At 37.9% G+C, this 27,725-nt stretch overlaps 1 protein-coding gene across 6 annotated transcripts in view; it reads right to left on the bottom strand.

The window, feature by feature from the left end:
- The window catches only part of NCOA2 (nuclear receptor coactivator 2), a 189,412-nt gene that overhangs the window by 64,535 nt on the left and 97,152 nt on the right, over positions 1-27,725 (bottom strand). For 5 of the 6 annotated variants that reach the window (XM_074552288.1, XM_074552309.1, XM_074552281.1 and 2 more), the window contains 2 exons: positions 10,272-10,373; positions 9,217-9,389 (listed from right to left, as the gene is read on the bottom strand). In XM_074552288.1, coding sequence (XP_074408389.1) covers positions 9,217-9,389; positions 10,272-10,354 — 256 coding nt within the window. In that variant the 5' untranslated portion in view covers positions 10,355-10,373. Of the gene's footprint in view, positions 1-9,216; positions 9,390-10,271; positions 10,374-26,263; positions 26,772-27,725 lie in introns of those variants that run through there. The other variant, XM_026791837.2, reaches the window with a different exon arrangement.

Consider the following 27,725-nt stretch of genomic DNA (forward strand, 5'->3'; position numbering starts at 1 on the left):
GACCATTCTAACTGCCTAGCCAGCTCTCTGTAACACATCCCAAAATAATTCACACCAACTCCTGGATCATGACAAGAACTTCCACTGAATATTCTGAAGAACATTCAGACTTCTTTGAGAGAGCTAACAGAACCTACCAATTCCTTCATTAAGTCACTCCCGATTTCAGCTAACTTCCCATTAACAATCTGCCCCTTCCGTATGAGTCAGTCACAAATTCCAGCTGTGAGGCTGCATCCTGCCTTTGTGTGCTGGAGTCCTCTGTGGCAGGCACACTGTGGAGCTCCATTCTGGTTCATGCCAGTGAGCAAAGCAAGGTGCAGGGACATGCATTTCTGCTCTGAGATGACCTGAGCCTCAGTAAAGGGATGCACGATACGGCTGCTTGGTCCAAAGAAGCATGTGGATACTTATTCAGATAACATGGGCATAGCTGAAGCACCTCCAGTTATGGAATATCTGCTTAATGGATTTATGGTTTATGGAGTTGTCTACTTTAGCAGAACTTAAATTTATGTACTCTTCTGTCTCCCCTTTCCCCTCCTCTGATGTTGTGCAAGTTAAAGAAGGAAAGGAGAATATGTGTGTGGTTAAGTGTGCAGGGGATATCTTGTAAAATACATAGAGATGTGCCAACATCCCATAATGATGGAAGGAAACAGAAATCATGTATGTATTGACTCTCTAGTCCCTTGTATGAGGGCATTCACCATGAGCTCAACAGTGTTCATGACAGAGCAAGCAAGTGATCACTTGACATGTCACCCTTCAGTCTTCAGTCTGTGATTTTCCCCCAGTTGTCCTCTGAGGGCTTTCATAAAAGAAACTGAGAGCTGAAGCAGTAATAGCTGACATTGTTTTACATATTCTTGATGATTTCATATTCAAGGATCCCTATTTCCAACTAACTGTCCATACACAGAATGCTTTACAGCAATAACAAAATGCATGACTTAGAACAGATGCAATTATCTTGGTCCTAGTTTGAACACGGAGAAGCCTTTGATCAATGCTTCCTCAATGTGCTGTGAATCCACAGGTTTTCAGGATTCAAACATGGTATGAAAGGCATTGCACCCTATTGTGAGTAAATATTATATTATTGCTTTTCAAGCTGCAGTCTTTAAAAAGAAAAGATAAAAGCTGTGTAACAAAAGCTAGATTCCTTAAATAGATGATCTTTTTTTGACTGAAGTATCATCACTATTCACAGTGAATTAATTTGCTATTCCATAAATTAAGCTGCAGACAGAAAGCCAAGGTAACATGAAGTCTCCTTCATTTACTTGCTTTATATGCTGCTGAGATTAAGACGTTGCATTCATAATCTAAAGCACACAGCAAGATTTGGTGTTCTACAGTCAGCATATTTTACACTGAAAACCATCCAGCAACAAGGGACTAAAACCATTATCATTAGGACTCAAATCAGAAGGCTACAATTGTTCTTTAAAACCTAAACTCAGCATTTATTTTTTAGCACCTAAACTCAGCCTTTGTTTCTGATCACACCTCTAAAGACAGAACAGCTGGTGAGAAACACTAGACTCAAAAGCTTAGTCCATATTGTGCAGGGATGGATGTCAGTCTATATTTCTGCATTTTGTTTTACCCTCAAATAAAAATGCTGAATGAATTTATGGTATTAACAGTTCACAAGATTACATGTTAAACTGCAAAAAACCCGCTGAACGAACATGTAAAGTTTTGAAGTTTAAATTGCTCAGTGACAATTTAAATGCAGTCTGAGAACAATACACTTACCAAGGAGGCAGCCTCCAAAACCCAAAATTTCAAGGAGAGATGTCTCCATCTCTCTTATGCAAGACATTTTTTCTACAATCCCAGAAGTACATAGACCATAATATGATCACTACATATTAAAGTAACTAAACCAAAATGTTAATGAAGATATTCCTGTAAAGAAAAAAAGAGGGAATACTTGACAATATCCCCCAAAGAAGGTTAAATATAGGAGAAGCAGCTCAGTCCTTTATAGCATTCCAAGCATTGGTGTTACAGATCACAACCTCTTACACTGCAATCATCTTTGCAGCTATATAATACAAAACAAACAGCCACACTTTGCTAGTTTGAACTAATTTTTTTTCTCTTGGACATTTAGAATTTATGAAAGAACACAAAGACCAAAGAAAAGCAAATATAAGTAGGATGCAAAACAAACAAGAAAGTTTTCCTGTAGCACTTGCCAGTAATGACTGTTTCTACCTGAAAAAGACCAGCACCTCAACAGCTAAGAGTAACATCTAGTTTCTTTTTAACTTTGACCCATAATTTGAAGTCAAAGTTTAGATTTTCAGTCTAAAATTTCAAGCAAATTCTCTCTGGCATGGAAGTCATCCATCACTGACTAAGCTGAAACCCACGGTCAGGAGGAATGTCTTGTTAGGTGACAGCCATGACGTGACACCCTGCAATGCCCAACACCACCAGGACAGCTGTGGCCATTGGCCCTTAGCTCAGTCATGGCTGGCACACTTGGACCTGTGTGGAATGGGGCCCCACCAGGGACCCAGGGTGAGACAGATCCTCTACAACCTCTACAATACTCAGGCCACCTCAAAACCACTGCTCAGGCTCACCACACAGCTGCAGAAATGCTACTGTCATGGTAGGGAGGAAATGGAAACTCATGATCAGGAGGAGGGCAGGCATGGTGAAACCAGGGCTTTTCAACAGCTGACTTATCCACAGGTTAGTTTGCAGCCTGCAATTTTGATCATTTTAATTTGTCTTCTTGAAGAAACAGAATCATAGAATCACAGACTAGCTCAGCTGGGAAGAGAGCTTTAAAGATCACTTAGTCACCCCTCCTGCCATGGGCAGGAACATCTTTCACCAGACCAAGCGGCTCAAAGCCCCATCCCATCTGGCTCTGAACACCTCCAGGGATGGTGTATCCACAACTTCTCTGGTCAACCCACTCTGCTCTAACAATAAAGAACTTCTTCCATAATGAAGAAGTCAAATCTTCCCACTCAAAACCACTGCCTCTTGTTCTGGCACTACAGGTCTCAGTAAGAAGTCTCTCTCTGCCTTTCTTGTTAAGCCTCCTTTACATATTGAGAGGCTGCAATAAGGCCTCCCCAGAGCCTTCTCCACTCCATGCTGAACAATCCCCCTCTCTTAATTGTTTGATCCCAATGTGGACACAGTTATATGTCATAAAGCGTCTTCAGCTTCTTATTCAGTTAGTAATATTAATTACATTATAACACTGCCTCCACAGAAGAATATTAATATCACTAAACTGCCTTAACTTATGTGTAGATAAGGTTTAAGCTAAGTATTCTGCATGATACACAACTCCAATAAAACAAGCAAACACCAGGAAGCCTCCCACTTGATGGGTTGCTGGCCAATGACTGCTTTTCATCAGATACAGAAAAGAAACTGATGGTCTCCATTTTAAAACCACTTAAAATTCTTCAGTGAATTAGTAGTTTTCTGGAGTCATGCAACTAGTAAAGTCAACATAAACTACATATTTAGCCAGAAAGCCTTACAATGTACACAGGAAGAATAAAGATATTTCCAATGTATCACTCTCAGCTGTAGGCAGGGGAGACAACAAAGCAAATTCAGTAATAGTTGTGGTTTTGGGCTGTTTTTTTTTTGTAAATGCTCAGCATAAATTCCTTGACTTCAAGCACAAATTTCTGTGACTCTTAATTTAGTCTTAAAATCCTATCAGACTGAAAATATAAGATATCCACACAGTGATAGCCATGTAGAATTCCTTCAAAAAGAAGAAGATTCAAAAATTGGCATAAAATTTGAATAACTCATCTCAAATATGATTAATATAAAACATAATTACAGTAAAATTGACTCAGTAAAATATTTGCAAAACAAAAACCAACAAACAAAACACAAGTCTGCATATGTTCCCTTGCCTTAATATCCTGATTTTACCAGATATTTATGCACATAACTTTGAACCTTTAAGTAGTTCCACTGACTTAACAGGGATTACTCATCTGCTTAAAGTTAGGCAGTTGCTTAAATACCTTGTGAAATATGAATCTAAATTCAGATCTGATAAATTCAAAGTAGCAGCAGCCAAAGCAACACCTCATTACAGTGTTAAGACCATGCTGCTTTCTTTTAGCAAGTGATTTTACTTGCATACTGGTGCTGGAGGCAACAATGCACTACCTGCTGGAGTGCCCCTGTGATTACACAGTATTGCTACAGGGAAGCAAAAACTGGTTTTGCTATCAAATGTGAAACCAGAAAAAGAAGATAAATATGATTAACAACAAGCCTTCTTTCAAAGTTCATACAGGTTTCCATGCGTGTCTCTCTTCATCAAGCGCTTCTTCCTCTCCCAACACTATTTTGCTTTCACATGGTGATTCATTCTGTCCAAGGTCTGTCTTTTAAGGCTATTCTGAAAACAAGGTCTGTTTCACATCTGAGAAGTGTACATTAACAGCTAGACAGGTAATTGCCACCCAATATCCCTTCCCTGAACCACTGAAGAGCTGATCTACAGAACACAAAACCTCTTCAGAAACTAGTGACACATGAAAACTGGACTCTGTGGGAAAATGAAACTGGCATAAAATCATATTTGAGGATACTTTACCATAGTAGATTATATTCCACTGTATGTGAATCTAAATAAGACAGGTGGATGCCACAGTAAAAAATTGCTACAGAAGACAGAAAGGGTTGGAGAATAGGAGGGGAGAAATAAGAGAGAGAGACCTGGAGTTTAATAAAAGGAACTCAGGGGACTTGGGAAAAAACCAAACAACCCCATATCCTGCACTTTTGTCAGGACACATTCCTCAGCACTCCAACCAAAGAGGTCAGAGGAGACTTAGCTGCAGAAACTGCTGAAGAAGCTTAAGGTGATCTTCAGTATCCTCTGCACCTACTGCATTGCTGATATTCACACAGGAGGCTAAAGAACAACTAGATAATGTAGAAAAGTAAATTTAAAAGTTTTTTAAAAAGCAGGAGTTGTTCAAACAGTGAAATATGATAGACAGTCTCTGTTTTAAAAGATGAGTTATTTACCTGCTGAGACTAGGGCCAGCATGATAGATAAAAGGAGCTGCAAACTAAGGGCAAGGGTTTAATTTTTATAACCTGCTTTATATCCAAAAGAAGAATAAAAAAACAAACAAAAAAACCAGAAAAAAACAAAACAACCCCACAAAATCCTGAAATAAACAGAGACAAAGCAATCAAAAAATAATGACAAAACCCCCACTACCATGATGAGGGGAGTCAGGCTGGTGACAAGAGTGAAGGAAAAGGACTATTGTTGGAATAAAATCAAATAAGATTGATGTGAAACAGTTCAACTGATTGTCAACTAAGGAAGAAGAAAATTCAGATTACTTTTATTTACTGTCAGAATTCTGTTGTCTTCAGATATGAGAAAACATTTTAAGCAGTACTTATATGACAGAAATTAGTATCTTAAATGCTGAAGTTGCTTCTTAAAATAAGATATGATCCTAAAATCAATCCGATACTATTTTACCAAGCATATTTCTTAAGTACAATCAAATGGCTTTATAGCTCCTTGGACATCCGAGATATAAAGGAATGTTTATTCGCAATGGTCTTTACACTTGTCTAACACAAGCTTTTTAAGCATGTGCAAATCAGAACTTACTTGCCTGTACACATTATGAACACATCTGTAACATAATGACCATTACCCTTTTAAAGAACCTTAACATGGACTGCAAACAACAGGAGAGCTCACACCTCAACCACCATGTAACACAACTGTTCCAAATTACTTTCATGTTATAAATAAAAAACTGAATGAATGTTTTCCAAAGTGCTTGAAACACAAGGCTCAAATCCCCAATAGAGATATCCATTTAAGATTTACATGAATACAACTTCTGTTTCATCTTCATGCTATAATCACAATTTTTCATCTCCTCTGGACATTCACAAAATCTCCATCCAATCACTGTAATATAGTATGATAAAAGTCATACTCAGTAGAAAATTAGGCTTTCGAAAAAGAACTTGTCATCACTTTCCCAAGTACTAAAAGCATTTCAAAACCCAGATTAAGACTCCATGCAATGGTTACATCTTCCAAATATCTTGAATTCTTTTAATGAATTTAGCTTTACACAGGCATTTATAACTTGCCTTCAAATTGTAATAAACAGAATCTCTAACATACCACAACTTAGGAATCTTTGAAGTATATACTGTGAGAAATGATAGAAAGATAACAGATAAAGTATTCCAAGTATATATTTGCATATAAAATAGATCAGGATAACATTATACTAAATTATATAGTATTATTAAAGCAAAAGATCCATTATTTTTTTCAGCTACCAGCCCAGCTAGCTTGACATGGGAAACAAATATCAATCTGCATTTCATCCTTCCTTGTTCTCATTCCTAGAACCTCGAATAAAGTTTCCTTGACAAAGCTCAGTAGAAGTTATAAAACTTGTTGCTTTCAGTGGCTTTTCAAGGTATTTATAACTGACTGTGCTTTTGTAAATAATTAGACCTTCAGGTGCAATTAGAATTTTTAGTATTTATTTCAAAGAAACAACCTCTTTACTAAAATTTCTAAATAATAAAACTGTAAATTAAGTTCTCACTAATTTAATCTAATCTGCTTTGGAAGAAATGCAGGAGCAGACCCACTGTATGACCACTAGGCCATCTTAATTTGTCCACGTCAGTGCAGAGTCACTGAAGAGTCTCAGGACATACATTTCGTTTTGTCACAAGTATTCTGCATAACACTAAAAGTCAACAAAACAACTGCAATAAAACATTATTTTTAACCTGACTCTTGTGGCACTTCATGCAAGTATAGCATTATTTTAATGACTTTTGTTTGAAAAAGAGATAATGCAAGTTTTTGACTGTTGCCAAGGTGTTCTAACAGGTCTTTACAGTGGAAGACCAATCAGAAAGATTTGGAACAACCTAAAAGTTAATACATTTAAATGATGAGCATATCCAAGTGCAAGATTCCCAGTGTGAGGTGATAAATTACCTATAAAACATGAGAGAGCAATAGTAATAGCCTCACGAGGTCTGCAACCTGTTTGCATTGTTTATGTCAGATTTTTTGTGGCACTGAACAGAAGTACATGTAGACTGTACTGTTTGTGCAACCTGGACACTTAGTATATGTGAGACATTTTTCTTAAAGAAATGCCTGCTCCAAAATAATACTGCATTTCAGAGTATGCTCTCAGTTGAATTTTTCTTAAAAGGAAAAGTAGCTTCTATGTAGGAATAGGTATCAAACCTTTAACAGCTCAAAGGAATAATTTCAAATATTCTGATCTTCTGAGATGCTAGTAATGACCATCTTGAAGGTCTCAGTGTTTTGCAGTGCCCCTTAGAGGCTTAAAGTCAGTCTGTACCAGCTGTGAGTTTTATGTGGATACCCAGTTACCAGAACATCTAATTGTCCTCAGCTGAAGAACCTTGTGTAACAAATCAACATCAAAAAGAGCAATTTAGTGTCTTTATTGCTCAAGGGCTGCAAACTACTTCTACTTGTTGAAATAAACAGTGCTCACAGCAGTTTAGTCTGTCTTTAGGACTGTATATTCAGTTGTTTTCGCAATAAGATTTTATGACCTTAAAAAACTAACTGCACGTTCAGCTTTGGCACAATTCTGGCCCTTGATGACTTCAATAGTTTACATATAACCTGGTCTGGTGAGTGTGCATGTTTCATGAAAACTATTGTTGTGATATTGGTCCTAAACAATAAAACCCCGGATTTGACAAAGTTACCCTGAGTTAGAACCAGATTTTCAGACTACATTTTCTAGAACTGCTTACAGAATTACCAAAGTGGACTAGCAGATTTTCCTTTGTGCATCCACTTCCCAGGAAAACACAATTTTTTTTGTCCTTTTCCTTTTCTCAGGTAAAGATAAGGAGTATGTGTTGCTTGGTGACGGAAAAAAAAATCAATTTGAGAAAAGGATGAAGAAAATAAGGGAAAAAGAATATTTCAAAAGCCAGTAAGGTGCAAAACAATGATGGACATTGTGTCAGGTTAATAAGTATACTTCTAATAAGGGACATGGCAACATCACTAGAATGTCCACTTAAAAAATCATAGCAACCTAACAGCAAAAAAGAGGAGAACAAGCTGAGAAATAGATTAATCAGTCAGAACTTTGGAGGCAACTGACACAATCTGACTCCTTCCACTCTCCATTTAGCTTTGAACAGACTGAAGTCTAAAGCTGTAGATCTACTTATATAGTTCTGTATTTAGATAAATACATATCTAAATTATGAAACACATGGTCTCCACTTTTATAATTTTACACACACAGTATGGAAAAGGAAAAAATTATTTTCCCACATAAAAGCGAAAAAGTGAAAGATGTTTAAATTGTTTGAAAATCAAAGGAATCACTCTAAACACAGTTTACAAAGAGATATAAATCTTCTACATTAAAAGAAAAATTACATGCACCCACTTTAAGAATTTGAATCTGCCCCAAACACCTGCAGTGTGCCTGCCTAGACAGACCTGTGCCACAAAACCCACTTCCAAAAAATTTAAAGTTTCTAAAAGATTTGGGTTTTCTCTTTGAATAGGAAATATATCAAAAGAAAAGAAATACAAAACTAATCTTTTAGACAAAGAACAGGAAGAAAACTGTCACGTTCTGTGGTTTACATTTATAACAGGACCCTATCTAGAGATTAGAATAGTTTCAAATCTATTGTAGTTGAGGATATGATGTCATCATTTAAAGGACGAAGATAATTTAGTCCACAATATCTATTCATACCAACAAAAGAAAGCAAAACGAGTATGCAGAACTCTTGCATACCCCACTCTCCTGGACACTTCTCTTTTGCAAGGATTCTTACTCATCCATGTAAAAGTATGTGGTTTTTTTTTCCCAATGCCATCTGCTAGTTTAACTTTTGTGAAAGCACAAGTGATTTCAATTCCATTAGACACACACATCACACTGATCGATTTAGTCTCTCTCTCAACAATTTTCAGCGAAGCTTATTTTAAAAATACTGAATATAATACTTAACACACTCTATTCACATGACTTTACGGCATTATTCATTACTGATTACTGAAAAACATGGGAGTTTGCTAAAAAAAAAACGGAAGAGACTATCAGGTTAGCCAAAAATAAAATAACAATCAAGACAAAATATTCCAGGTCAATTAATTAGCCTTCTTACCTTGTTCTTTTATCTGACGAATTTGCTTCACAGTTTCTTTCAAGATTGCACATTTGTCAGGTTTAAAGTTAAAGTTGTCAATATCATTAAAATTTGCAAAAATCAGCTCTGCAAGTTCTTCAATGTATTTATTCTCTTGCTCACGATTGCGTTTCTCAGTGCTTCTTTTAGGGCTGAAAGAGGAGTTTATAAAAATTCTGTCTTTAATGTCAGTTTACTTGTCTTCTGGCCAGCTCAGAGGTGATTTTAAAAGGTTTGACGGTAGTTTAACAAAAACACCTCTCTCACTACCAATATATAACTTAGGAGTTTCTCACACAGAAAGGCTTCCTCTGGAACAAGGAAAGGAGCATTAGAAAAGATGTTACTTATTTTTTTCCAGCAGTCATGTTTTTGTTTCAAAAGAGGATTGGGATTAGAAATTGAAAACACAAGATTATTTGGGGGGGAGAAGGGGGGGGGGGTCAGGATTTGAATATTTACAAGTATCCCTCCCACATGGCATTGAGAATCCAAAGAGTATTATACAGTGATTGTGTATGAGAAAATAAAACAGCTTAAATAGTTACACTGAGCAATCCATACTCCCTGCCTCCTTGTGAATTTATGGCAGTCTTAAGAAAAGATGAATGAGTGGTTATGCTTTAAAATGCATTTGTGTTGGGAGCTGTAAAGCTGGAAAATATTTTTCAAGACCTAGATTATAATGTACAACAGAGGTGGTAAAAAATATCTCAGATTGATAAAATGAGTGACTGAAGACTTCTTGCAGTAAATGCCAAAAACCATTTTTACATCTCTCCTAAATTGTCACCAAAATTCTGCATTTTGGCACAAAGTTGGATTCAAAAATAAACAAACAAACATCAATAAAAGAGAATAGTTCTCATCCCCACCCCAAACCCTCAACAACACAGAATTACTGCAATAAAGTAGTTTGGCACTGACTTCTCTTTGCAAGAATGTTGTTTGTCATCTTCTAATCGAAAAACAGAAGCACATGTAACATTTTTTCAACCCATTCTCTCAATATTTCCAGAAATAAATGGTCTTACCTGGGTCCAACTTGATCGGGATCCTTGCGCTTTCTCGACTCTGCTCTGGATGGGTCAGAGGTATTTTCTCCCATCCCACTCATCTTGAACACATATCAGCAACTAAAAGGAATAAAGTGCAAGAAAGTATTTGGAAAAGGAGTAAAGTGCAAGACGGAAAAGTATTGAGTTCTCAGTTCATATTTACAAGTTTCTCATTCCATGCTCAACTAAGATTTTACTTGGCCAACCTATCATTCAAAATAGAGCTTGTTTGAAAGGCACCAATAAAAATACTGTGTTCATGACCCAACAAAATGCTACACCAGAACTCCTTGAGAAGAAAATTTGTGGTGAGCAAGTAAAGCATCACAATCTGATTGTTACCAGTTACATAAGAACTGATAAGTATATTTTGTTCCTGAGTTGCTGAATTTTCGTAGCAAATTTGCAAGGTTGAATGCTGAAAGACAAAAGAAAAGCCATAGTGCCATACAACAAGAAAAACACAACAGAACTGAAATACATGTAACAAAACATGTGTCCCAGCTACATGAAAAGGTAGCACATGCAGCTTTAGTTAAAAATCAGAAGATAATGCCCACAAAAGTACAAAGCTGTAGAAACAGAACATCTGCCAACACTAGAAATTGCTGAGGAACTGATAAATATTTTGTACATATAATCTACCTCATAAGGAGAATAACTTGTCAAGCTAATGTAGTAAAATAACAAAAGCTTGTAATTTGTGCAACAAACAGCCTGTGGAAATCCTGCCCTGCTCCCAACTGTTGGCTTCCCTATGCTGTGTAGAAGCACATGAAACTCAGATTACACATTTCTCAACAATAACCAATATTCTGGAGGCAGAAATCACCAAAGGACATAGGGAGATGATGTAAATGATCAAAAATTCATAGAAGATGGAGCAGTCCCAGCTCAGCATCTGCCTAGTTGCTGCCAGTTTTGTGAGGATGATGGCAGAGAGGTGTTGCTAGACATTTCAGAGAGCTCCTGTAGTGTTTGGGATTAGCAGAAAAATAAGCATGAGGAGCCTAAAGAAGGTGAGTGTATCCAAAAGGTGATTCATACCATACTAAAATAAAAGCTGGAGCCTGTAATTGTACGACCACTTCATTTTGGCATAAAGTGGAAATCAGGTATCAAAACAACGGAGTTCACCACCTCCTTCAAGCCCTTCACTTCTGTCGCACCAGCTCCTTTCACTCTGCTGGCCTGGTCAGCCGTGCACTGAACCTAATAAGGGAATTGCTAGGGGTTAAAGACACAGTCCTCTTCCCTTTTTCTTTTTGACATTTTTTAAAATCTAGCTGCCAGCCTGTGTGGGGGTAATCAGATGTTCACATTGGAAATCTTGGTTTTCCCAATGAGCCAACTGAGTGCAGATATTTCATGTATCGGCAGAAACAGTCCAAAGACTAAGGTGTGAGCAGCTGATGCTGAGAAAGGCTACTCACTGAAACCTGAGCAAGCAAACAATGAGATGGAGCCATCCTAGATTCAGAACTGACCACCACCTAATATCTCCCTAAATTAAAAGAAAATAAAAATTCCTTTTTACTGAAAGCATTTTTTCACAGAATATTCTGAGTTGGAAGGGACCCACACAGATCACTGAGTCCAACTCTTAAGTGAATGGCCCATACTGGGCCCAAACCCACATCCTTGGTGTTACTAACCCCACGCTCTCACCAACTGAGCTGATCTCAGTATTTTTTTAACCAGTTTGAGCAGAGTGTGGAGTCATTTCCTTTCTTCTAGATACTGTTCAAGTTTCATTAGAAAGACTGTATCATGCCTGTAACATACAGCTTCCATCTGGTCTTTGACATGAATGGTACCAGACTGTATTTGAAAGACACCTGGATTATCTTTTTCTCTACTGCGTCTATACATGCATATGCATATCTACATACACACTGCTATTATTTTGAGAAGATCCCACTGTAAGCAGAGCCAGAAGGTTCTGTGGCAGAGCAGACACAACTCTCCAAGGGAAGATGCACCACCACAAGCTCCACCATTGTGTCCTTGCTGCAGAACCCCCAGTGGCAGCAGCAGGGCCCTGGCAGAGCCACGCCAGCGCCAGCCACCCTGCGGAGCACGAGACATCGACTGCAGGGTCCAGCATGGTCTGACACCCTGACCCTGACCCCAGCTGCTCCCCTACAGCTCTCTGTCCTCACTGACTCCTAGCCCCAGCAGACACACACATCTGAATTTATCCAAGCACAGGAGTAGCAATATACATTCACAGATGAGGAGCTAAGCGCTTCCTTGAAACTATGCAATTTCAGAAGTGTCACAAATAACAGCTCCAAGGAAGGTGCAAGATACTATTAAGGAACCTGACAACATTTAAACAGAAGCTTTGTCAGTGGAGAGCTGAAACTGTCCTTGCAGCTGTTTCTATGACTAAATTTTTCACTGACCAAAGTGAGAAAAAATCATCAGCATGATGAAAGCTGTACATTCCCAAGATCTGATCTCTGATCCAGACTCAGATGGTGAGTTGATCTTCTAAAGTTCAGAAGAACAATTAGGCTGGGGAATCCCATCATTTCTCATGCTTCCCAAGTAATACCTGAGAAATGTAAATCAGCCATTTTTCTTGAGAAAAGCAAGAATAACAATTCACAAATACTGTCAAACCCTCAACTGTCATATTCTCATTCCTCTTCCCTTCCAAGCAGTAAGAAGGTAAGCATTTATGGTGGACACCATCCTCCAAAACCCTCTCCTCCTCAAGAAAGCATATAGAAACTGTTATTGACAGCTCTCCTACCTACTCTGCCAGACTTCAGATAAGGAAGTTTAATTTTTGTGGGAGCCAAAGTTTCACCAGTAGCTCTACCAATGTATAAATCAATTCTTCCTGTATTCACACTAATGCTGTTCTGTAGGAATCCCACTAGGTCCACTATCAGCTTTTGGAGGACATATTAAAACTCATCTCCCACTACAAACTTTAAACTTTACTCTTCTGTATTAAGGGGAACAAAAGCAATATCATAATGACAAAACTAGCACCTTCTTCTCTCCTTTTTAAACAAAGCAAATAATACTAAACAAACAATATATGTATTTATTTTGTTTGCACTTACAGGCTATTACATCTTTTTTCTCAGCAGCATTATCAGTTTATTCTTAGAATGAGTTACCCATGTCTTTCTCACTCATCATAATTTATTTCTGGAAATCTACCACCTACTACCATGTTTGCTTTCTGTTCTCCTTTATGTCATAATTAAAAATCCTGCTCAATACCTCAAAGATTTTTATAGGCCATTTTCTTGTCTTGTAGGTAACTGTGCTCCAGAGCAGAATTTAAAATCCAGGGATGGGTGTTCTGAAAAGTGGAGAGCTAGACAGATGATACTGAAGCAATCTAAAAAATCTCAAAGGCTAAAATCAAAGTCACTCATCCGTACCTAGCACACAGTACTAAAAACAGAAGGATGTGCCTCCAAACCCTTGTCTCCCTAGGTATTTAGGGTCTGACTGGGATAGCTAAGAGCTCAGGGATTCTTCTGGAATTCAGAAACTAAAATCTATTCCCTATTTTGCAGAAATGAGGAAGAATTAACTTTTAGAAGGTGTGGATAGACTCTTCTGTAACACTTTCTTACCAACTAAAACAGCCAGAACCTGGGTGATGGAGATGGAGTTTCCTCTTCAGAGAGAGCTGCCATGTGTTAGAATCCATAAAGTTAGAAAGTTTTTAAGAAATAGTTAAAAAAGTATAAGCCTCAAACTGAAGTTTTGTTAGCATTGCAAATACAGCAAAAAAGTTTCCTAAACAGTAGAACATACGTGACAAATAACAATAAACCTCTATAAAATTAACTTATAAATAACAACAAAGTTATTTAATGTATATCTTTAGAAAGTTAACATAAATAGAGCTCTATTGTCTCTTATGAACCAGTCTTTGTTTTAACTACCATTACATGTGTTTTATAAAATTAGATAAAATGCTTGTCAATATGTGTTGTTCTATATATGATTAACTAAAATCTAAGCTGAAATAGTTTTATACTATGCTGTAATGCTCCACCTCCTTAACATTCCCTGTAAATCAGCAAACTATTAACATCCTACCTCCATTATCTAACAATATCCTGAAACTGATGTGCTGAAAATAAAAAAAAACTCTTCACTAATCTTATTTATCCAGTGTTGTCCATATCTAAACGTAGTTACCACAATCCATAGTTTCCTTAGTAATACGTAAATTCCTAACACAATTAAACATATATTTTCCCACATCACCCCCCACACCATGCCTGTATTTCCAGCATGCAGGACAAGCTCCCAGGCCTGTATTTCCAGCATGCAGGACAAGCTCCCATGCCTGCATTTCCAGCATGCAGGACAGCCTCCTGGGTGCTAGGCCACCTGCCTGCCATAGCTGGATGTTTCTGAAGCAAAGAGGGCAAGGCTGATTAACTCTTGCAGTGCAGAGTCTTTAGGGGTGTGGTCCATACCACCAAACTCAGCAGTAAGCAGTTCAAGCACTGTCTGGAGACACAGGGATTGAGGTTTATTTAACTCCCTTAGGCTGAGGAGGGTAGCAAAGCTCCATCTCCCACTTCTCAACAATGACTCTTAATGAGTCAAAGAGGCAAGCACTCATCCAGTTTCCTCATGTCTTTTGAAAAGAAAGCAGCTGTTTCACATATTTTTCCATGAGCTAATTCGCAATCAAGACCAATGCATACCACTAGATGAAGAACTTGAGAAGAACAAATTGAATGTGGCACAACCAAGAAGCTAGAAACACATTTTTCTTAAGAAAGTCCTTCTGGGCACATATAGTACCAAGGGGCAGGGTCCTGGGAAACTTGAAACTTCCAAGCAAGAAACAGAAAATGTCATAAATTTTTATTGAGCTGATAGATAAATTTTAGACAGAGAAATAAACATCTGTAGGTTGAAGCAGCTAAATTGCATATGATACTTTTTGGCTTCTGCCTTAATTTCCTCAATACATATTAGTTTGTCTGTATCAAAATGTCTTGGTTTTTAACTATTACCAACAGTTTTATACTACACAAACATTCATAACATGGATCCTGTTCAATATTTTAACAGGAGAACTTAAGAATTTTTAATGAACTTTTAGATATTCCTAGGTTCCTGAGCTACTCATAGAACTTCTCAGCTCAAAAAACAGAAGTCCCACATTTGAAGTCTAATTTTTTCCAGGAAACATGACAATTCAAAACTAAAGACACTATGAGTAGAATGACAAGTCAGAGACTCAAAATTTTACTCCAGTAAACTTCCCCTCAAGGGAACTACCTTAGATTAAAAAGCCACGTTTATCCTGCTCCACTGATCTTTTTATATATCTCTACAGGAATTTTCAGAAAGAAGAAAGATAAAGAAATTAAACCATTCAATCCATCCAATGCTTTAGATGTAGTGGAAATATAATATCAACTCTATGATATAAAAATACAAAAATCAAGAAAATGTTGGTAAGGGTTATTTAGCAAGGTATAGAAAAATTATTAACCAAATTGGGAACTAGTTAAACCAAAACCAGCAGTAATCACTACTTTGAGGAGAGAGAGATAAAGAAATGCTTGATAATGAAAAAAACCTCATCATGATATGTCAGATTCTGAACTAAGTAAGTTTTATTTTAAAAGCAATTGTCTTACAAAGTTAAATTTGAATGCATGTCTCGCAGGATGAATTGTCATGCAAGACCAGGCACTCCCTTTTTTATTGTGTAAGTTGTTTGAGAGCTGTATTGCACTCCAAAATACAAACATAATATCCCACTGTGGAATTGGTATTTTGCCTTCAGTGGTGGTACCAGATTTTTCTACTCTACATTATGTTTTTTTGCATGTGTCTTATCCCAACAAAACACCAAAACTACAACAATAACTAAGAACTGAACTTCTAATGCTGACTAAGATGCTACTCAAGCTTTAATTCCACTGGGCATAAATGAGCAATAGAGCCATGGAAATATAAATACACTCACTGTAGCATTTTCCTACAAGGAAGAAGATAATTAGACAATCAGATATATTATTACTAAAAATATCCAAATAACTAATTTTACTCTCCCGCTGATGACCCATATCAACAGGACATATCAGGTAACTTAATACTTTTTTCCTATTTATATTTAAGACCAGAAGTGCATTTTCCCTTTTCCATTTCATTACCAGAGGTCAAAGCATGCAAAATACTTGCCAAAAAAACCCCCACTGGCTAATCATTCCAATTGTTAAATTTAAATCACAAATACTGAAAAATTAAATTAAAACCTTTAGGATAGTACATATTAGTAACCACACTGATTGACACCTAACCAGTTTCTACCAGATGCAGGAGACTGAAACAACAGAGCATGAAATATGCTTAAATTCTCTTTTCTTTTTTTTTGTTTTGTTTTGTTTTTGTTGTTATCAGTAACAAAACAATAGTCTCTGCTCTCGTCATGACGGCACATCCTCCTTTACATCCTCCACCAGCAACTGCTAAAGTTGGAGTACACAGAGAGGCTTAACCTAATTATAAAGCAATAGTAAACATCCATCTTTCAAATGGGAAAGAAAAGCAGAGGCACCGTGAAGTGGGAGACAGGAAAATATCCAGCACAAATCACTTGTGTGAAGTTTTACATCTCCTCAACTCCTCAAATGTCACGAAGGAAGATGGCATGCGGAGCAAGCCTTCCAACACTGATCCTCAGCACCAGTGAATTCAGTTAATCATCCAGAGTCAATGCAGAAGAAGATAATGTGCATTTTATCTCTTATCAGAGCAGGCCATCTTCCAAACAAGGCCTGTTAAACTGTCAGATTTATTATAAGCCTAACAAATGCAGTTAAAGAATAAGTGAGGATTACACCTTCAAAGCTGCTATTTCAACCTGAAAAGTAGCAAACAAAAGGTAAAGCACCATATAGTGGACAATCAGGTAGCAGTACTGTACTACCACCCCTCCAGCCCACCAACAGATGAAACTAGTGAACCTACAACTGATACATATCAAAGAGATTTACTATAGTCAGTGGTTTACTGAGTAACAAACAGAAAAATACTGTTTAGTGACCAAAACTATACTGCAAGTCAGTGAGAAGGTTGGCAAAAAATTTTCTCTAACAGCTAATTTGAAAAAAAACCAGCTTATAGTTCTGTGGTTGTTTACTCAAACATACAGCCATTAAAGTTCATCCTTTTTTCCTGCGAAGTTGCCATGACTAGAAAGCCTTCTATCTCACTTTCAAAATTAGAGAAGTACTCTGTGTAACATTAATTCTGGTAGAAGCCAGAGGAAAGTTGGAAGTCACATGCAAATTCTGATTCTTTGCATTTTTTCCTGCTTATGAACTCTTTTTTCACTGGCTTCATTTCAGAACTGGAACACACTGAATATTGATACACACTGCAATCTGCAACCTTTTCAGCAAAGGCAACGCTTGCTAGCCACTTTCCCAGGCCTCCAAAGGAAATTGCTGTCAGAGGCAGGATAAGATACTAGATCAGAGAGGGGGGGCCACTGGAGCCTGAAGCCAACCTCTCCTTGGTCAGGCACAGCAGCTCAGGAGGAACTTTTACCTCCCAGCCCATGGCACCTGTCAGAGTCCCAGGCAGGGAATGCAGCCTGCCCATCCCACGTGCTGCACTGCACTGGGAGAGCTTGGCCTTTTCGCACACAACCTCGCTCGGCACAGGAGCTCCCACAAATCCACACAGATGTGAATAAAGGTTTGAGAGTGAATTAAAAAAACAAGAGGTGAAAATCCAGGGAAATACAAGGAAAAAAAGACTGCATTGTCTGGTAAAATAAGATTTAAGCACGAGATCCACTAATAAGAAGTGCGACAGAAAAGAAATTTAAGACATATATTAAATCATCCTCCTGAATCCCTGGTATAAGTAAGCCACATTCTCTACAACCAACTTAGGTATTCCTGTCCTTCACCACTGGGGTGGTGTTTGGGATTCACACCTGGAACCCCAAACAAAACAATGCCAATCTGCCAAAATAAACAAGATGTGCAATACCGTGGTTGGTGATGGTAACTTTAGATTAAAAACAAAAATTAATTTATTTAAAGGTATGCTTCTTTCCTCAAAACAGCACCACCACCGTTACTACACATACACCTGTCTAAAACCTTTGCCACCCCACAACAGTCACACAGGATAAAGCTAAAGGGAAAGCAGAGTTTCTACAAGGAAGATGATAACAGCGAGATGAAAGACTCTAGTCACCTTTAAAGGATTTGTACTAAAATCTGACATGCACCTGTAGCCCCTTCTAGCTTTTCTATTCTTTCTCTTTTAAAGACAGTCTATTACAGGTAACATTAAAACAAGATTTATGGCAGTATTTAGCAAACTCTATTCTTCAACTCTGCAAACTACAACTAAGAAAAGAAACATAATTTACTTGGAAATGCCATTGAGTCCATGTATATAAAAACTGAAAACTGGCTCCAACACCTACTACTCACATTTTTAAGCTGAAGGCTCCTTCCTCAATCTTTTCCCTCACTCCTCTGTAATGGCTTTAGAGTGGTGTATTAGACAGCAAGAAGACAACATATTCCATTTGCAGCCTGAAAGCCAATAATGCTCATGAATTTTTTACCTGACAGACACTTCAAGATGCCACTGGGAAGATCGCCTAATAAACACATTAGGCTGCAAATGGGCGGCAGCAGCTCTTTAACACATGCTGTAACAATCAAATAAATGGCTAACATTAATGTTCAGTGTTACAGACTGGGATTTAATACCACTTTTCTGTAAAATCCACCTACATCTTGATGGAGAAAGGTTTTTCTCAGCTACTCAAACCCACAGGTTTAAGGAACCTCCAGTTCTGCTTGAGACTTTGCCAAAACCCCTTCAGACTGACCCCAGCTCTGTAGGCTGGCTCCTACCTTCTGTATTCCCATAGGCTAAGGCTCTTAACAGAGCCACTCACTCAGCTGCTTATGGATTAGGCTACGTCAGCACCTCTAATATGCCCAGGAATAGCAAAACCAGGCTCTAATAAAACAACAGGGAAAAACTATCAGAAGAAAGAAGTACCTTTTTCTTTTTTCCTTAATATACAACAGGTTTATTGTTGATTTCTTGATTTCTATTTTTAAAGAGGAAAAGATCTGTTTGCATCAAAACATCATCAAAGAGGAGACAGGCGTTACTACTGAAAAAAACCTTCTAGACTCTGTACCATAATTTCAGATCTGGGGTTCTATTTCTCTAGTTATCAAGAATTGTTTGTGATTCTTAATACTCAAGGACAAAAAAAAAAAGCAGATTAATATCACTAAAAGTTCCTTTTAAATGCCAAATTAAATAACAAACTACAAGGCCAGAATATATTCATACATGTATCAGTCACTCTTACATCCTTTTGTTTGTATTAGGTAGGAAGCTAAGTTAAAAAAACCAAACCAAAACAAAAGTTATTCTAAATCAATTTAGCCTTGTACGATGCATTTAATAAGTATTAAACTTTTGCTGCAAAAAATTCTAAGCCTGCAAGTATTTTCCCTGGAAAAGGAGTCCAAATTCCCACATAAGTTTATTTAATTTAAGTTTTTCTCTTGTAGTTCACAATTATTAAGAATTTATGAGACTGATTTAAAAGCCTATTATTCGCATCTACTGTGATTAAAAATAAAACTTTCTGAATAGCATAGCTGATAAATGAAGCAAATCTAACAACACAGAAAAGGATAATATTATGGGAACCTTTGTATTTAAACAGCTTTCATTTCCAGTTGATGATACTTCTGGAACAGTGAGTTAAGCATATTTTGACTCCCACTGAATCTTCTCTGCCAATCTCAGTTTCCAAACTGTTATTTGTCCACTTAAATTCTCACACCAACTTCCTCTCCAGAAACCACCAAAGAGCAACGAGAAAATCAAACTCAAGGGAGAGGAAAAATGGAGCAACTCTCACAAGCGTAAGACACCGTGGAAAAACTCAAATCCATGAACATTTTCTAATCTCATAACTGACACAAATGTACACATTACTTACAACACCAGAAAGCTTATACAGTTTGGTGAGATTTTCAAGATGCCTATCTTAGCAATGAGAAAAATATGAATATGACCAAAGGCATTTACACATCTCTGTAATGCGGGCTTGCCTACATTAGGATTTCACTCCAGTTAACTGCCTGTCAAACATCAGTCTGTTTACATCAGATAAAATACATTCCATTGATAAAAAGCTCAGGAAACATGGTTCTGTACAGGTAAAAAGCAAAAAGTAGAGGGCAAGCCAGACAAAAACACTGTGTTTCCACACAAGGTGCATACACAGTAAGTAACACGTAGAGTTATAGGACCTCCACACACAGATATAAAACCTATCATATTTGAATTTAAGTTCCTTCATTTATCAATCTGAATTTCAATGACTTCACACAGCTAGAGAGGTGTTGGTCCTCCAGGTCACTCAGACCAGCTTAGCATGTCTGCACACTCAGATGCAATGTGATGTGCAACCCAGGCTTCAGCAGAAGATGCTTATGCTGCATGCCACCTTTTATACCTCCAACCTGGGCATTAAAACAATGTTCCTTCAGCCCCAAAGTAGACAGATACTGAAATCACATCATCTTACTGAAACTTTTGTTGCACTTCAATAACTCCACCTCTATGTGTCTTCTCTGGTGCCTCATCAAAAACTGAACTCATGTTTTTAATTTTCAATTTTCACATACCTACAGCACTGAAAGAAAGCATCTTTCTTTTCTACTTAACCACCCATTACTAGGAAGCATGTTGAAATTTCAGGCCATTATTTAGAATGCCAAGTTCTGGATTAAAACATTGAGCTGCAGAAAGTGCACCTAAACATTATCTATAATATTTTGATACATTTTAATATTGTTATCATGGTGAAAGAATAACCCACTGCACGCATATGTACAAGATACATACTCCATACTTCCTTCTATAATACTGAGATGCTTTCATAAGCATACATTTCATTTAACACTGTATAATAATAAATTTTCAAATAAAGAATTCAAGCTGCTTTGTTCCTGAAGGTTGCAAGTTATATACTTATAACAAACATACTTATATTCACGTTAAACAAATGGTAGCACCCAGCTCCACAAATGGCCACAGTCATAGTAACTTTAACAGCTGTCTGTGAGGTGAATTGGATTCCACTTTGATGTCCTTTGTGCTCCCAGAAGTTCAGAATGCTGCACCACTTCTTTAAATTGCATACCAAATTATCCTGTTCAGTACAGTGCCCAGTACAGTTTACCCATCCTCTCTGCCTCTGAAATGCATTTAGAGTGCCTGTCCTGGAAAACTCAGCGTTCTCCTCAGCCTATGATGGCCTGCTGGGCCCTGGTCCCAGAGGGTGCCTGCCTTGTGGCAAGGATGTGGTTCCGGATGTTATGGGAGAGACCAGATGGAGAGCTTGGCCTCTGCTCCCATCCCCTATCTGTATGAACAGGTAGATTCCCCCAGCAGGTGCTTCCTGCTGATACTGCTACGCATGCCAGTGTCATCCAGTTACACTGGAGCAGCAGTGGAAGAGCTGGGAAGTAGAAAAAGCTTTTTTCTTATTAAAGTTTGAGGAGCAACCAATTTAATATATGCTTTTTGAGAGGATACAGCTATATGCATGAACGATTATATTTGTAGCACCTCCCAGCATGCAGAATGTTGGGAGGTAGCAGTAGTTTTGTACTTAAAATAAATATATACTAGATGGACATTAGACTTTTGGCAAAGTGAGTGCTAACTACACACATTATTACTAAGCTCAAAAATTAAAGCCACCAAATTATGTCAGAGCCACACATGAATGTCTTGCCAACACTTACAAAGTATGATTAACCTGATGTTTTTAATACATCCATCAGTTCAAAAACTGGTCTGTGAACACGAATAACAGTTACTAACAACTTCAAATTTCATGTCTGTCTTAATTTTATTTGCTTTAGTAAAAAAATGCAACCAGCAATAACAGAAGAAGATGAAAAGTATAATTGTCATTTTAAAGCACTTAAAAGCATTAAACTCATAAAAAAGTTGTTGCTTTACTTAGTCAAGTGTCAAGAAATAAAATCTGGTGAACACCAGCTTTGTAGTAATGTTGTCTATATGCATACACATATATATGAATCCAGGCTGTGACCAAATAAAATATTCATAGAAATGGCTATATGAATCAAGCAAAAGAAGCTTTTAGTTTGTGACTAGTCTATCATGGAAACTAACAGCAGGTATCTTGGAAGAAGGTACAAGGCAGCTGTAGATGATCCCCCGTACCTGCTCTCTGTCTCTGACAATCAGTGGTACAAGCTTAGCTGCAGCACAGCTGTGCCTCCTCCTTCCTCTGAACCTATCTTCAGTGATGCCTAATTCCATCTTAAATCCATATATACCTTTGGCCTCCACAATGCTTACAGGCAACACCCTACAAGCTTTACAACAGCTCTCTATAAGCTCCCCAAAGCAGAAATGGCACTGTAAAAAAACAGAACAGTTCTATGGGGACGCTATGACTCAACTGAAATAAATCAGAATTTTATCACTGACTTCACTGAAGCTTTGATTCTCCTCCTAGTCTACTACAAGAAGATATCAAACTGTAATTTCTCTCTTTTGTAGGTCATAAATCACTCCATAGGCCTGAAAAGTCTATGCTTGTATCCTGTGGCCCAAAGAAAACAAGGTTATTCTACTATTAAAGCTGAATGCTAATTACGAGCCATTTTATTCTCTTAGTAAAACTGAAGCGGAATTAATTTTTGTTAATAATGAAACAGTTTCTGGTAAAGAATCACAAGTGCTAAGAAAGAACCAATGTCTACTCCAAGTATTTTTAATTTTGGATTGTAATGGAATATAATCACTAAAGAGAGGAATCAGTGATCACCCACTACATTCATAGAAGGAGCTGACCAGAAGTCTGCAATACACAGCCTCAAAGCAAAAAATAACACACATTTATAACTACTTGGACTGAATACCTGGCAAAACTTCAGGAAAAGGACCAAAAATAATTTTATTCCGAGCAGTTCTAACAGAAGTTTCTTCATGAGGATCTTATGTTGCTCAATCACAACAGCCTATGCTATCAGGAATGGAAAATCACAGCAGTACAGCATCCTGATGAAGTTTGTTTAGGGACAGCGTGCATAGGAGAAAATTAAATAGAAGCAGCAAAGAGGATATTCAGGTACAACACACACTGCAAATGAAATGCATTTATTATAAACCTTTGGCTTGAGTCCTCATTCACCATTTTTGCACAATTCCTCCACAGATCCCCATGCTCTGTATGCTCACCACCCAGGGCCCCACAGTGCACCTCCAGCTATCAGGGCAGCCACGCAGGGATCAGCCCCGCTCCTGGGCACTGAGACCAGCCACTTCTGAAACACCAGGCTTTCACATCCCACACCTCACCTCCAGAGACCAAAGCCTGACCTGCCAATCATAGCTTTTAGTCCAATTCAGGCATCCTTCTAGGCCTGCCACGGATGAACGAAAGCAGCAAGAGAAGCTAAGGAGGAATGCAGGCAGTAAAATGACTCCATCAGGATTTCCTCTCAAGTACAGCGATTATCAACTTACAAACACCCTTCTCATTTACTCAGCTCCAACATCTTGGCTTGTAGATCCAGTCCTCAGTCCTTAACTCAGCTTTCTTGCTACAATTATGGGGCTATTATGTATTAATGTGCTAACAAACTTATTCTACTTAATAAAGTAGATTCTGAGAATCAAGGTTGTTTTCACACCTTCCCTCATTCTTTTCTATGACCAGCCTAAATAAATAAATAAATAAAATGTCATTACGAAATCTAACCAGACAGTTGACTTCTCAATGACACTTATTAAAAATTGTTCTAAGAACTCTGGAGTGAAAAAACCCCAAACATTTCAAAGTACACCTCTAGTTCACACCTGCCAAGGAGGGTTTTTCCTTGCAATATTGGTACATTTTGCAATGCAGTCACCTTCCCTCCTTCCTTGCATGGGAAATTCCCCTTATACAGATAACAACAAAATGGGGAAAAGGAAAAAAAAGAGAGCCATATGTTTTGAATGCTATCAGTGTAACCCTGTTGACTACAGAAGTATACACAATTTTGAAAAGTGGACAAACAAAATTACTCTAGTCAAAGATAGTTTTATATATGCTAAATACAATAATTCTGTAAGAAACCACTTATGAAAGAAAACATCCCAACTTGAGTTTGTGAGAACACAGAGCCACCTGAAGAACACAGTCTACACAAAAGGTTGATTTTGTTCCAATTTCCCCCCCCTAATACATCCTAAAAGGCATCAGGGAAATCAAAATGACTGTACAAGCAGCAAAAATTTATTTTTCTACAAAACATAAGTGCCAACATATCAGAAAGCACTACTCAGCCCCACTATCTTGTTAGATCTTCTGTAATGAAATAAAGGAAGAAAACACAAGAAGCAGAGAGGAAGTTTCATTGTTCTTGTGGCTTCGACATTTGGTGCCGTGAACGTGACAAGCTCTCAAGCCTCTGCTCCACGGCACCGCCTGCCCCAGGCCTCTGTACCAAAATGTTACCATGCTGCAATTAAAATAATCAAACTGAGACAAAAGAGAACAAGCAAATAAATAGCGCAAACTTGTTTACGTTTCTGGCTCTGCCCTCACAGTATGAAATAAAGTCTCTTCAAACACCAACTACATTAATTTGAAAAACAATAATATTTTCCTTTCTCCCTCCTATCTCAAAGTAGCACGAGTTTTTCAAAGTTCTAAATAAAATAAACTAAGGCATTTCCTGTATGTATTTAGTTAATTATTAAACTGATTCTAAGCATGATAGTCACCACCACTATTTCAGTATGAATCTGGGAAAACACACTTTCAGCAAACTGCCAGTGCACTGCAGTAATGACTGATCATATGCATCCTCTCAACCTTGCCCTTAACTTTGGATACAAATTTCTAAAGAAATGACAACCAGCACTCCTATACAAATCCAAACACCTAATTTTAGCTTTTTTTTTTTGTGCTCTAGGATTAGTATTACTGCTGTGATTTAAGGAGAAACGCTGGGCTTAATGCTGTATAAGAGAGGAAAATAAAGTCAACAAACCTGCAATAACTTCCCAAGGAGGGGGGACAGCATACTGTCTTCACTTTACTACAAGTAACTACCAATAACCTTTTTGAGGGGGATATTATTAGTTAATTAATCTGCAATATTAAATGCTGTCCTCTCAAGGTTAAAAGAAAGGTAAATACTGCTGAGATATTTAATGACATCATCATGCATAACCATGAGATAAATACGAGGTCTGAAGATTAACTGAATGTCATTCTGTTTACATGAGCATGTACTTGTAAAGAAAACTATTAAGACTAGAGAATGGAGAAAGTTATATAACTACCACCAATATTTCCGTGTGTTTTGTCTACTCAAGCTCTTGGTCAGAAAGAGAAGGCTTTATTGCAAAAATGTCTCACTCTGACATACTTTGTACTTTTTTCATGTGCATATAAATTACTGAATATTGAATAGTAATTACTGCAATGAAAAAGACACTCTCAGGCTCCACCTCCTCTTGACAGTGGGAGAATATAGATGGGTTTGTGCATTATTCTGGATGCCAGAAAACTTGCTTACAAAAATATTTCCTGTGCACTAAGATATATTTAGCCTCATAAACCCATAAAACTGTCACAGGCAACCACAAGTACACCTGTAGCCATTAAAACGGGGGAGGGGAACAACAGAAACTGCAGACTCGAATTTACATTATTTCTTTGCAATTGTTAATTAGAGACATTATCTTTAAACTCTCTTTCTCAAACGGAAATAAACTGTTCCTCTCACTCCCCCAAACCAAGGCCCCCCTGCCCCCCTGCACCCCCAACATCCAGACCCCTATGATGCACACAGGAGCACACATATGCAAAGAGAAAGCACTAACAATGAAGTCACAGCACTTCAGAAACACACCTTGTCATCTTCCAGCCCTTGCAGATGAAGGCAGATCTTATTAGTTTTTCTCCGTCTTCAGATCAAGATGTAGATAAATCCCCCACTCATCACACTGGTTTTTTATTAAAAACGGGAGGGGGAAAAAGATGAAAAAATAAAAAGAAGAAAAAAAAATAAAAAAAAAAAATCCCCAGACGATTACCAGTAAATTTACAGCTTTAAAAATATCGGCTCTCCATTATCCCAAACCTGTGTTATGTCTTGATGTAAACCAAAGCACATGCTGAGTGAGGACGTGCGCACACAGCAGCTTATCATCTCTGTCATCTGCTTCTAATGACAGCTGACAAACTGGCCACGCTAATCCTTCCCTAACTGCTGATCAGAGAGATCCCCCTTTGACAATCCAGCATGGTGGAGTACTCGAAAATTCCTCCTGCTTCTGTTCTGTTGCTGCTCTAAAAAGCAGTTTCCTTTTCATTGAGATAATAGCCTTTTCTGCAGTCACGTGGCAGCCGGGCTACATTAGCAGAGCTTGATGATAACAGAGTAACTCCCCTCCCTCCCTCCCTCCCTTCTTTCTGCTGGTTTGAAGTGTACGACTCCTGGAGAAACCCAAACCCAGCACACTTGAAATCATTTTGCATCTTCCTCTACCGAAGAGCAAATTGTGCTGTCGACGTGGAAGAGGAATATAAGGGCTCTCTCTCTACTTCTTGCACCAAAACTAATTAGCAAATACATTTTTAAACAGTGCCTTTGTTGGGGCATACACATTGGTCATAAACATGTCATATGAGACTGAACTGAATATTAAGCATGCTTAATACTGACTATCTGGCAAGCTAGAATTATTCTTTTCCCCCAAGAGTACTTTAATTTTTTGCCTGTAATTTTAGTTCTGTTGCAATAAATACTCTTCTCTCAGCAACAACCTATGGTTCAAATCCCCCCAGCACACAACTCTCCTGTAAATACAAAAAAGCACAAATAACAAATGATCCACACCACAAACTCCAGTGTCAGTGCTTCCATATATTAAGTGACATCATTTATCTTGCTTTAACTCAGCATCACGACAAATATCTTAAGTATTTTTTTAAAGACACTGTCAAGTGGGGAAATCTACCTAAGCTTCAGCTTCACAGTTCTCTCCTAAATGCCAAACCCTGGGCAGGTTTGCACCTCGCTACTCAGAAGTTTTCCTGCTTGTAAAAGGCAAAGTACACAGACAAGCCCAATGCTCTGTCCTGCCCTCACTGAAGTAGTTCACAGACTACAGAACAAGCCTTTCCTCTTCTGCATTAGCACCATTTCCCAACTACCTCAGCATACAGCATAAACATCCCCAAATTATTTCCCCCAGCTCTGTCCTCCTCTGACAGCACTGGGCAGTGCAGCTGGGCACAGACCAGCATAGCCTTACCCAGGCATTTCATTGTTGGGATTTGCAGGCTATTTAAGAAAGTTGTGGATGAAG

Source organism: Zonotrichia albicollis, chromosome 1, assembly GCF_047830755.1.
Source record: "Zonotrichia albicollis isolate bZonAlb1 chromosome 1, bZonAlb1.hap1, whole genome shotgun sequence".
Lineage (NCBI taxonomy): Eukaryota > Metazoa > Chordata > Aves > Passeriformes > Passerellidae > Zonotrichia > Zonotrichia albicollis.